Source organism: Lissotriton vulgaris, chromosome 1_2 (assembly GCF_964263255.1).
Source record: "Lissotriton vulgaris chromosome 1_2, aLisVul1.2, whole genome shotgun sequence".
Classification (NCBI taxonomy): Eukaryota; Metazoa; Chordata; class Amphibia; order Caudata; family Salamandridae; genus Lissotriton; species Lissotriton vulgaris.
In genome coordinates, this window is record NC_141686.1 from 265,152,325 (window position 1) to 265,165,180 (window position 12,856).

The 12,856-nt window shown below is 46.5% G+C and overlaps 1 protein-coding gene across 2 annotated transcripts in view; it reads right to left on the reverse strand.

Annotated features, from left to right (window-relative positions):
- The window catches only part of IPO13 (importin 13), a 627,153-nt gene that overhangs the window by 281,554 nt on the left and 332,743 nt on the right, over nucleotides 1-12,856 (reverse strand). For both annotated transcript variants that reach the window (XR_015307559.1, XM_086953190.1), the window contains exon 5: nucleotides 1,360-1,526. Coding sequence is in view for 1 of the 2 variants with exons in the window: in XM_086953190.1 (XP_086809316.1) it covers nucleotides 1,360-1,526 (167 nt within the window). In the remaining variant the exon portion in view is untranslated. The remainder of the gene's footprint in view (nucleotides 1-1,359; nucleotides 1,527-12,856) is intronic.

Consider the following 12,856-nt stretch of genomic DNA (forward strand, 5'->3'; position numbering starts at 1 on the left):
ATTGACACGCTTTACATTGTTACTTGATGGGACATGGACAAAGAGAGAATGGGATACGAGCTCAAAGAGTGGAGGGCTATGGGCTGAGAGTGCAGAGGGATATGGGTGACAGAGCAGAGGGATAAAGGAAATAGGACTGAGACATATGGGCCGAGAGGACTGAGGGTTATGAGCTGAGAGGGCAGGGAGATGTGGGCTGAGAGGGCAGAGGGATATGGGTTCAGAGGGCAGAGAGATATGGGTTGAGAGGGCAGGTGGGTATGGGCAGAGAGATATGGGCTGAGAGGGTAGAGGGATATAGGCCAAGAGGGCGGAGGGATATGAGCGGAGAGCCGAACGTGAGGCAAGAGACTAGATATGGATGCAGGAGTGTGTTGCAAGGTGGAGTGTGTTGCAAGGTGGAGTGTGTATGGGTTGGCAGTTGACGGGGTCAAAGAGAGGATGGGGTGAGAAAGAGTGTGCGTGATTTTATTGCAGTTGAGAGGATCTACTTTAAGCAGGGGAGCAATGGTCAGTGAGTTAGTCGTTGAAATTAGGCCGATCAGACTTCAAATGAAGTTACAAAAGTAAGCAGGACGTGTTGCAAGTACACTTTCTCTTTGGAGTTAAATATTCTAAATGTGCCAGACTGCTAGGCAGGGCTCATCTTTTACTCTTCTGTCACCAAAGAAGACCGACCAGCAAAGCCCTCCAGCTGTCAACTCTGCTGGTCACTCTGGAACCAACCACATGATTCCAAAAGTGATAACCTGTACATGGGCACAATACAGAAGGGGAATATGTTTACTACGCTACTTGAGAGGTGGACCCATCTTTATCAAGAGCTTCTCTGTCTCTCTCAAGAAACATTACCACCTTGGATAGGCCTAGGTGTTTACAAATCTAAGGGTTTAAACGTACCTGTCAAGCATTCAAGGTATGCAAACCCAAATATATGATGGGATACAGAACCTCTCCAATGTCAGACCAATGGAAGAACCCTTCCTGGTGGTGACGACAATCCTGTGCACTAGAATGTTGATATCATGTGTTTCTCTGCAATGGATTGAACACCACTGGTGCAATCCAACAATGTCATCAACGTTGGGACAGCAGGTCTTGGGGGGAGACTGTTTTCAAGACATGGAATCTGTTGTAAATGATACTTTATTTTGGTAAAGAGAATAAAAGACTAGACACATCAATGAAGGTACAGTGGGGGGCCAAGTATGATCTGACTGGTCAAAGTAAACTAGTGGGCATCACTACTTGCTGCTACATTTTATTTTCCCATCTTTATGTCCTTCATATAGAGGTATCTCCTGGCAACTGCCTTTAGCCAGCAGTTTTGAAGACTATTTCCCACCCAGGCTCCCGTACCTGTAGATTCGGAACTGTTCCTTCTCATCAGACGACCAGGACGCATACTCTTCATCCGCAGGGAACTGGGCCTTGTGGAGCAGGACATCAACCAGCTGGAAGTACACAGGCCGGTAAATCTGCATGTAGACAGCCTGCTTCTCGGTCTCGAAGGAGAGGATGTCATCCTGGGAAGGCAAGAGGACTCAATGAAATCTACTGTCATCAATGCACACATACCAAGAGGCATGTCCAGACGGTCCTATCCTCTCCGCATTCCATATAACAGTCAGAAGTCCCCTTGACCCGATTCCCACATCTTCAAAATATGCAATCATGAAAACACTTTAAATCTCACACTGCTTCCACTGGTATTCAAACATCCACGGTGCTAGGAATGTTGCTGATTTCGTCCCCCCCATTCAGTCTACAACATTTTATAATTTGTAGCTATAGGACAGAAGATAATAACCTATTATGCTGTTTTCCAGGATTTTGATGCTCTGTGAGCCAGATGCCAACAGGTATGATATCAAATTTCAGCTCATCCTGGACGACATGCGAATAGCGAAACGTCAGGACCAATATTTTCCATGTGTGTTCACATCACAAACCGAATGATCGCTTCTAGGTAATGGGTGCTCTTATTATCCAAATCAAAGCACTTGCAAGTACAGCTCAACCACCGTTAAAACAAGCGACCTGTAGGTTCCACACATCTCTTCCGCAGGCACTCAGCCAACATCCCTACTACATTATCTGACACAGCAACATCAGGAGTTTCTAGGTTGTCCATTTGTCCAGCTCTTTAGTTTGGGTCCAACAGTCTTTGCTGATCAACAAAGATCTGTTGCATGCAGAAAGCGACCTCTGCATGGAACTGGTAAAAAATAACAGCAAACAAAGAAGCTCATAATCAACCCAGTTGCAGATTGGCTGGTCTACCTAAGGTGGCACGTTTAGGAAATGAGGTGAGATGCAGAGGACCAAGTGATGAATGAGTCAGTGGAAAACATCAGCAAAGTACATCAAACGGTTGAGTTTAAGGCACAAAGGTGAGGAGCAAACATTTCCTTCTCTGCAAGATGTCTAAGTGCAGCGGCATAGACCCAACCAAAGCAGAGTTTCTCTTCAAAATACAGTCTATCCTAAGCTACGAAAGGATCAATTCCTGCCTTGAATCTGCCCACTTCTCTTGACATGTGCTGCACCTGCAGGAGCTGCAGCATTAAGGAATGTAAGCTGTGATCACTATTTAACCGAGGAGATGGAAGAGGAGAGTTAAAGGTCCATCATATCAACTACCCAAAATAGACTGAAAACAATAGGACAAGAACAGATGGGGTGTGCTCGAATTCCTACTAGCAGCCAGCAAAAAAAAAAAAAAAAAACTTATATTGAACACATGAGGATTTTTTTTTTAGGACGGTGGGCCCTCACCCTGACATGCATCATCATAGAGACTGCTCCTCACCCCTCTAAGAGTTGGCTTGCAAGGTTGGTGAGAGAATCCTGAATCTAGCATAGTTTCACTCGATGAATGACACTGCTGTGATTGGCTGAATTGCTTTTTGGTACCGGTATGGAAACCCTTGGGATTAAAATTTCCAAGTACAAAATAGGTCACCTCATTACAGCAATAAAACCCAGAACGGAGAGGTAGGACCCTTTCCCCATGTTCTTTTCTACATGTTTCATGCCTGTAAACCTTATTCAGTCAGTGACACGTCTTCAGGAAAAGTGGTCTCTGGATACACATACAACAGCTACCGTCCGTTAATACTGTCAAGGTTGTGTGTAAGTGGTGTATGGAGGGACTATAGTGATGCTCTACTGATCTGCACTTTGGGACCACCCTGATCCGGAACCCTGTGAACAGCCTGAAAAGAGGTATTCTCAACGGGTCTTGAAGCATTCATGGAGAGGCTTAACTGCTCAATATGTCTTTGCTTCATATATGTGATCTTTCTTTGTCACCCCACTAGCTGCTTCCGCTAAAAAGATATGACAATTGCAAGCTCTTTGTGCCTCTGACCTTAGATCTGCCTTACTCTTGGGAGAGCAGCAGCGTTTCTGTTTAGTACGACTCCATGCCATGTGAATCTACTCTCCTTTTAATCCGACTCCCCGAGTGATGGGTGCCGGTGGGCCAGTCTCCAGCCTCTCATTGGTTGTAATAAATGTAGACAGAAGGACAGTCAAAAGTCTTCATTTTGCGGTTAGTCATTATTTCTGGATGAAAGAAATACTTATAGTAGTAAGTCTGTAGACACATCCGCTTCTGTCCTACCTTTCTTGGTATGGCAGCAATGTTGTGAGTGCGAGATGTAGTGAGTGTGTGATCACCCCAGAAAGGAACATCTACAGTGGTGCGTCTGTTGACACATATGCTTCTGTCCTACCTTTCGTGGCATGGCAGCAGTGTAGTGAGTGTGTGATCACCCCAGAAAGAAGCAGATATCCTGGTGCGTCTGTAGACACATCCGCTTCTGTCCTACCTTTCGTGGCATGGCAGCAGTGTAGTGAGTGTGTGATCACCCCAGAAAGAAGCATCTATTGTGGTGCGTCTGTAAACACATCCGCTTCTGTCCTACCTTTCTAGGCATTGCAGCAGTATAGTGAGTGTGTGATCACCCCAGAAAGAAGCAGATATCCTGGTGCGTCTGTAGACACATCCGCTTCTGTCCTACCTTTCTTGGCATGGCAGCATCGTAGTGAGTGTGTGATCACCTCAGAAAGAAATATCTACAGTGGTGCGTCAGTGGACACATACGCTTCTGTCCTACCTTTCTTGGCATGGCAGCCGTGTAGTGAGTGTGTGATCACCCAGAAAGAAATATCTATAATGGTGATTCTGTAGACACATCCACTTCGGTCCTACCTTTCTTGGCATGGCAGCAGTGTAGGGAGTGTGTGATCACCCCAGAAAGAAGCACCTATTGTGGTGCGTCTCTAGGCACATCCGCTTCTGGCCTACCTTTCTTTGCATGGCAGCAGAGTAGTGAGTGTGATCACCTCAAAGAAATATCTATATGGCTAGAATCTGTACTATGGGCAGCGAATCATCTTATGGGAATTTTACTCGCGGAACACGGCAGGGGTGTCCCTGCTCGCCCCTCCTCTTTGCTATCTACATCAATCTGTTATTAACTTTGTTGGAAATGACTGATAGAATACAGTCAATGGTTATTGGACAGTATCAAATATGTGTCCTCGCTTATGCCGACGACATTGCTGTAGTGATGTCAGATCCAGAACAGGCAGTAAGGGAAGTTGAGAATCCTATCCAGAAATATGCTGAGGTGGCTGGGTATAAGTTGAAGGTATCCAAAACCAAGATAAACTGTACTGAAGGGCTGTGCTTAGGAGAACCGCGAGTTACGCATGAAACTCGGTATCTGGGCATTAAGATCAGGATGGCGCTTCAAGAGGTAGTGGACGTTAATTGGGGGGATATAGTTTTGTCGGCCCAGCAACAACTGGAATGGGCCGAGTGTCTACATTTGTAAATGGTAGGGAGGTGTAACATACTTAAAACGTGTATATTACTTAAGGCAATGTACTATTTTAGGACAGTTCCATTAGAGCTAAAACGCCCTCAATTACTTCAGCTACAGACTTTAGCTGATAAGTTTATATGGGGTCAAAAGAAACCGAGGCGGGCTTCTAGGTATATGACGTTACCATTAAAACGAGGAGGATGGGAAGTGCCGGATTTTTCATGGTATTATTTAGCTTGTCTACTCAAAAGCATGCAATATTTAGTGGTAGGAGTAGAAGTTCAACAAGCGGAAGCTCCTAATATATATCAGATGTTGGAGGCTCCGGCTAGTAAGGTTTTACTTAAATTCACAGAACCCACTATTTCAAGAGAACACGTTTTAAAATATATAATGCTGCCTATAAAGCCTGGGAGACGATTCGTACATTTTAATCATTAGGCCGTATAAATTAATATACACCATTAAATGCCACAGAATGATTTCCCATTATTTTTTGGGATGCTAGAATGGATAAGTTGCGGGTGCAGGGGGTTCAACTGATAGGAGATTTGTATAAAGATGGTATAATGGTTTCATTTACTGAATTGGCTCAACAGTATAACTTCGCTAAACCTGATTTTTTAAATTTTTCACAAATTTGTGACTATCTAATTAAGCAGCAAAGGCATTTAGGTGTAACATCGCATGTACTATTAGAGCCTGTAAAAAAAGGGTGCTAGGATTGGGACTGTATAGGATATCTTGATTGAGACTCTATATCTGATGATATAGGGCGACATGACGCTAAGTGGAGTGAAAGATTTGGAATTACAAGAACATATGTGCAACTATTTATTGATATAGCTTCTAAAGTTATATTGACAGCCAATCTGCGTACACAACATTATAAAACTTTGTTTAATTTATATCATACCCCTGCTAAAACGCAGAAGTGGGGGGGATCTCATGATGGGAAATGCTTTCGGTGTCAGTCTGATAATGCAGATATAGTACACATTTTTTTTTATTCTATAGGCCTAAATCATTTCAGGGAGGATATTTCAAAATTATTGACGTATATTACAGGGGTACAAGTGATTATTTCTAGAGAAATGATGTTGACAGGAGTGGAGTAGGCGATACAAACCCCACAGGTATGCTATCCATTTAGATACATTATATTCATGGCAGTTGCAGTTGCTCGTTTATGCATTGCTACTGTGTGGCTCCAACCAGAAGCACCTTCGTTTGAAATGTGGCGTGCAAACTTTTATAATGTGTTTAATTTGGAATACAGTCTTTATAGTATTAAATCTATGAGGAAAAAGTGTTAGGGGCCCAAATATGGGGGCCTATGTCACATCACATGGATACATCGCTGTGAATAATATTTAACCTCCGGGATATCATGCAGTTCTATCTTTTTTGTGATTATATGAAATAGGTCTGCATCATGATTTAATTACTGATTTGTATGCACAAACATGTTTTTTGAACTGAACAATAAAGATTTTAAAAAAAAGAAATATCTATAGGGGTGCGTCTGTAGACATATCTGCTTCTATCCTACCTTTCGTGGCATGGCAGCAGTGTAGTGAGTGTGTGATCACCCCAGAAAGAAGCATCTATCGTGGTGCGTCTGTGACAACATCCGCTTCTGTCTTACTTTCTTGGCATGGCAGCAGTGTAGTGAGTGTGTGATCACCCCAGAAAGAAATATCTACAGTGGTGCGTCAGTGGACACATACGCTTCTGTCCTACCTTTCGTGGCATGGCAGCAGTGTAGTGAGTGTGTGATCACCCCAGAAAGAAGCAGATATCCTGGTGCGTCTGTAGACACATCCGCTTCTGTCTTACTTTCTTGGCATGGCAGCAGTGTAGTGAGTGTGTGATCACCCCAGAAAGAAATATCTACAGTGGTGCGTCAGTGGACACATACGCTTCTGTCCTACCTTTCTTGGCATGGCAGCCGTGTAGTGAGTGTGTGATCACCCCAGAAAGAAACATCTATAGTGATGCGTCTGTAGACACATCCGCTTCTGTCCTACCTTTCTTGGCATGGCAGCATCGTAGTGAGTGTGATCACCTCAGAAAGAAACATCTATCGTGGTGCACCTGAGGACACATCCGCTTCTGTCCGACCTTTCTTGGCATGGCAGCAGTGTAGTGAGTGTGTGATCACCCCAGAAAGAAGCAGATATCCTGGTGCGTCTGTAGACACATACGCTTCTGTCCGGCCTTTCGTGGCATGGCAGCAGTGTAGTGAGTGTGTGATCACCCCAGAAAGAAGCAGATATCCTGGTGCGTCTGTAGACACATCCGCTTCTGTCCGACCTTTCGTGGCATGGCAGCAGTGTAGTGAGTGTGTGATCACCCCAGAAAGAAGCATCTATCGTGGTGCGTCTGTGACAACATCCGCTTCTGTCTTACTTTCTTGGCATGGCAGCAGTGTAGTGAGTGTGTGATCACCCCAGAAAGAAATATCTACAGTGGTGCGTCAGTGGACACATACGCTTCTGTCCTACCTTTCGTGGCATGGCAGCAGTGTAGTGAGTGTGTGATCACCCCAGAAAGAAGCAGATATCCTGGTGCGTCTGTAGACACATCCGCTTCTGTCTTACTTTCTTGGCATGGCAGCAGTGTAGTGAGTGTGTGATCACCCCAGAAAGAAATATCTACAGTGGTGCGTCAGTGGACACATACGCTTCTGTCCTACCTTTCTTGGCATGGCAGCCGTGTAGTGAGTGTGTGATCACCCCAGAAAGAAACATCTATAGTGATGCGTCTGTAGACACATCCGCTTCTGTCCTACCTTTCTTGGCATGGCAGCATCGTAGTGAGTGTGATCACCTCAGAAAGAAACATCTATCGTGGTGCACCTGAGGACACATCCGCTTCTGTCCGACCTTTCTTGGCATGGCAGCAGTGTAGTGAGTGTGTGATCACCCCAGAAAGAAGCAGATATCCTGGTGCGTCTGTAGACACATCCGCTTCTGTCCGACCTTTCGTGGCATGGCAGCAGTGTAGTGAGTGTGTGATCACCCCAGAAAGAAATATCTACAGTGGTGCGTCAGTGGACACATACGCTTCTGTCCTACCTTTCTTGGCATGGCAGCCGTGTAGTGAGTGTGTGATCACCCCAGAAAGAAACATCTATAGTGATGCGTCTGTAGACACATCCGCTTCTGTCCGACCTTTCTTGGCATGGCAGCATCGTAGTGAGTGTGATCACCTCAGAAAGAAACATCTATCGTGGTGCACCTGAGGACACATCCGCTTCTGTCCGACCTTTCTTGGCATGGCAGCAGTGTAGTGAGTGTGTGATCACCCCAGAAAGAAGCAGATATCCTGGTGCGTCTGTAGACACATACGCTTCTGTCCGGCCTTTCGTGGCATGGCAGCAGTGTAGTGAGTGTGTGATCACCCCAGAAAGAAGCAGATATCCTGGTGCGTCTGTAGACACATCCGCTTCTGTCCGACCTTTCGTGGCATGGCAGCGGTGTTGTGAGAGTGTGATCACCCCAGAAAGAAGCAGATATCCTGGTGCGTCTGTAGACACATCCGCTTCTGTCCGACCTTTCTTGGCATGGCAGCAGTGTAGTGAGTGTGTGATCACCCCAGAAAGAAACATCTATAGTGATGCGTCTGTAGACACATCCGCTTCTGTCCTACCTTTCTTGGCATGGCAGCATCGTAGTGAGTGTGATCACCTCAGAAAGAAACATCTATCGTGGTGCACCTGAGGACACATCCGCTTCTGTCCGACCTTTCTTGGCATGGCAGCGGTGTTGTGAGAGTGTGATCACCCCAGAAAGAAGCAGATATCCTGGTGCGTCTGTAGACACATCCGCTTCTGTCCGACCTTTCTTGGCATGGCAGCAGTGTAGTGAGTGTGTGATCACCCCAGAAAGAAGCAGATATCCTGGTGCGTCTGTAGACACATCCGCTTCTGTCCGACCTTTCGTGGCATGGCAGCAGTGTAGTGAGTGTGTGATCACCCCAGAAAGAAGCAGATATCCTGGTGCGTCTGTAGACACATCCGCTTCTGTCCGACCTTTCTTGGCATGGCAGCAGTGTAGTGAGTGTGTGATCACCCCAGAAAGAAATATCTACAGTGGTGCGTCAGTGGACACATACGCTTCTGTCCTACCTTTCTTGGCATGGCAGCCGTGTAGTGAGTGTGTGATCACCCCAGAAAGAAACATCTATAGTGATGCGTCTGTAGACACATCCGCTTCTGTCCTACCTTTCTTGGCATGGCAGCATCGTAGTGAGTGTGATCACCTCAGAAAGAAACATCTATCGTGGTGCACCTGAGGACACATCCGCTTCTGTCCGACCTTTCTTGGCATGGCAGCCGTGTAGTGAGTGTGTGATCACCCCAGAAAGAAGCAGATATCCTGGTGCGTCTGTAGACACATCCGCTTCTGTCCGACCTTTCTTGGCATGGCAGCAGTGTAGTGAGTGTGTGATCACCCCAGAAAGAAGCAGATATCCTGGTGCGTCTGTAGACACATCCGCTTCTGTCCTACCTTTCTTGGCATGGCAGCAGTGTAGTGAGTGTGTGATCACCCCAGAAAAAAGCAGATATCCTGGTGCGTCTGTAGACACATCCGCTTCTGTCCTACCTTTCGTGGCATGGCAGCAGTGTAGTGAGTGTGTGATCACCCCAGAAAGAAATATCTACAGTGGTGCGTCAGTGGACACATACGCTTCTGTCCTACCTTTCTTGGCATGGCAGCCGTGTAGTGAGTGTGTGATCACCCCAGAAAGAAATGTCTCTAGTGGTGCGTCTGTAGACACATCCGCTTCTGTCCGACCTTTCTTGGCATGGCAGCCGTGTAGTGAGTGTGTGATCACCCCAGAAAGAAACATCTATAGTGATGCGTCTGTAGACACATCCGCTTCTGTCCTACCTTTCTTGGCATGGCAGCATCGTAGTGAGTGTGATCACCTCAGAAAGAAACATCTATCGTGGTGCACCTGAGGACACATCCGCTTCTGTCCGACCTTTCTTGGCATGGCAGCAGTGTAGTGAGTGTGTGATCACCCCAGAAAGAAGCAGATATCCTGGTGCGTCTGTAGACACATCCGCTTCTGTCCGACCTTTCGTGGCATGGCAGCAGTGTAGTGAGTGTGTGATCACCCCAGAAAGAAGCAGATATCCTGGTGCGTCTGTAGACACATCCGCTTCTGTCCGACCTTTCGTGGCATGGCAGCGGTGTTGTGAGAGTGTGATCACCCCAGAAAGAAGCAGATATCCTGGTGCGTCTGTAGACACATCCGCTTCTGTCCTACCTTTCTTGAAATGACAGCAGTGTAGTGAGTGTGTGATCACCCCAGAAAGAAGCAGATATCCTGGTGCGTCTGTAGACACATCCGCTTCTGTCCTACCTTTCTTGAAATGACAGCAGTGTAGTGTGTGTGATCACCCCAGAAAGAAACATCTATCGTGGTGCACCTGAGGACACATCTGCTTCTGTCCTACCTTTCTTTGCATGGCAGCAGTGTAGTGAGTGTGTGATCACCCCAGAAAGAAGCAGATATCCTGGTGCGTCTGTAGACACATCCGCTTCTGTCCTACCTTTCGTGGCATGGCAGCAGTGTAGTGAGTGTGTGATCACCCCAGAAAGAAGCAGATATCCTGGTGCGTCTGTAGACACATCCGCTTCTGTCCTACCTTTCGTGGCATGGCAGCAGTGTAGTGAGTGTGTGATCACCCCAGAAAGAAGCAGATATCCTGGTGCGTCTGTAGACACATCCGCTTCTGTCCTACCTTTCTTGAAATGACAGCAGTGTAGTGTGTGTGATCACCCCAGAAAGAAACATCTATCGTGGTGCACCTGAGGACACATCTGCTTCTGTCCTACCTTTCTTTGCATGGCAGCAGTGTAGTAAGAGTATGATCGCCCCAGGATGAAATACCTACAGTGGTGCGTCTGTAGACACATCCGCTTCTGTCCTACCTGCTGGACATGAAGAAGCAGGGTGAAATCTATGCAGAGCTCTTGATGCTGGACATGAAGGACCAGGGTGAAATCTATGCAGAGCTCTTGGTGTCTGCACAGATTTCACCTTGCTTCCTCATGTCAGACACCAAGAGCTCTGCATAGATTTCACCTTGCTTCCTCATGTCAGAGCTCTTGATGTCGGACATGAGGAAGCAAGGCGAAATCTATGCAGAGCTCTTGATGTCTGACATGAGGAAGCAAGGCGAAATCTATGCAGAGCTCTTGATGTCCGACATGAGGAAGCAAGGTGAAATCTATGCAGAGCTATTGATGTCTGACACGAGGAAGCAAGGTGAAATCTAAGCAGAGGTCTTGGTGTCGGACATGAGGAAGCAAGGCGAAATCTATGCAGAGCTCTTGATGTCTGACATGAGGAAGCAAGGCGAAATCTATGCAGAGCTCTTGATGTCTGACATGGGGAAGCAAGGTGAAATCTATGCAGAGCTCTTGATGTCTGACACGAGGAAGCAAGGTGAAATCTAAGCAGAGGTCTTGGTGTCGGACATGAGGAAGCAAGGTGAAATCTATGCAGAGCTCTTGATGTCTGACATGAGGAAGCAAGGTGAAATCTATGCAGAGCTCTTGATGACTGACATGAGGAAGCAAGGCGAAATCTATGCAGAGGTCTTGGAGTCGGACATGAGGAAGCAAGGTGAAATCTATGCAGAGCTCTTGATGTTTAGACATGAGGAAGCAGGGTTAAATCTATGCAGAGCTCTTGGTGTCTGACATGAGGAAGCAAGATGAAATCTATGCAGAGCTCTTGATGTCTGACATGAGGAAGCAAGATGAAATCTATGCAGAGTTCTTGGTGTCGGACATGAGGAAGCAAGGTGAAATCTATGCAGAGCTCTTGATGTCTGACATGAGGAAGCAAGATGAAATCTATGCAGAGATCTTGGTGTCGGACATGAGGAAGCAAGGTAAAATCTATGCAGAGCTCTTGATGTCGGACATGAGGAAGCAAGATGAAATCTATGCAGAGCTCTTGATGTCTGCCATGAGGAAGCGGGGTGAAATCAATGCAGAGCTCTTGATGTCTGACCTGAGGAAGCGGGGTGAAATCTATGCAGAGTTCTTGGTGTCGGACATGAGGAAGCAAGGTGAAATCTATGCAGAGCTCTTGATGTCGGACATGAGGAAGCAAGATGAAATCTATGCAGAGCTCTTGATGTCTGCCATGAGGAAGCGGGGTGAAATCAATGCAGAGCTCTTGATGTCTGACCTGAGGAAGCGGGGTGAAATCTATGCAGAGTTCTTGGTGTCGGACATGAGGAAGCAAGGTGAAATCTATGCAGAGCTCTTGATGTCGGACATGAGGAAGCAAGGCGAAATCTAAGCAGAGTTCTTGGTGTCGGACATGAGGAAGCAAGGTGAAATCTATGCAGAGCTCTTGATGTCGGACATGAGGAAGCAAGGCGAAATCTAAGCAGAGGTCTTGGTGTCGGACATGAGGAAGCAAGGCGAAATCTAAGCAGAGTTCTTGGTGTCGGACATGAGGAAGCAAGGTAAAATCTATGCAGAGCTCTTGATGTCGGACATGAGGAAGCAAGATGAAATCTATGCAGAGCTCTTGATGTCTGCCATGAGGAAGCGGGGTGAAATCAATGCAGAGCTCTTGATGTCTGACCTGAGGAAGCGGGGTGAAATCTATGCAGAGTTCTTGGTGTCGGACATGAGGAAGCAAGGTGAAATCTATGCAGAGCTCTTGATGTCGGACATGAGGAAGCAAGGCGAAATCTAAGCAGAGGTCTTGGTGTCGGACATGAGGAAGCAAGGTGAAATCTATGCAGAGCTCTTGATGTCGGACATGAGGAAGCAAGGCGAAATCTAAGCAGAGGTCTTGGTGTCGGACATGAGGAAGCGGGGTGAAATCTAAGCAGAGTTCTTGGTGTCGGACATGAGGAAGCAAGGTAAAATCTATGCAGAGCTCTTGATGTCGGACATGAGGAAGCAAGATGAAATCTATGCAGAGCTCTTGATGTCTGCCATGAGGAAGCGGGGTGAAATCAATGCAGAGCTCTT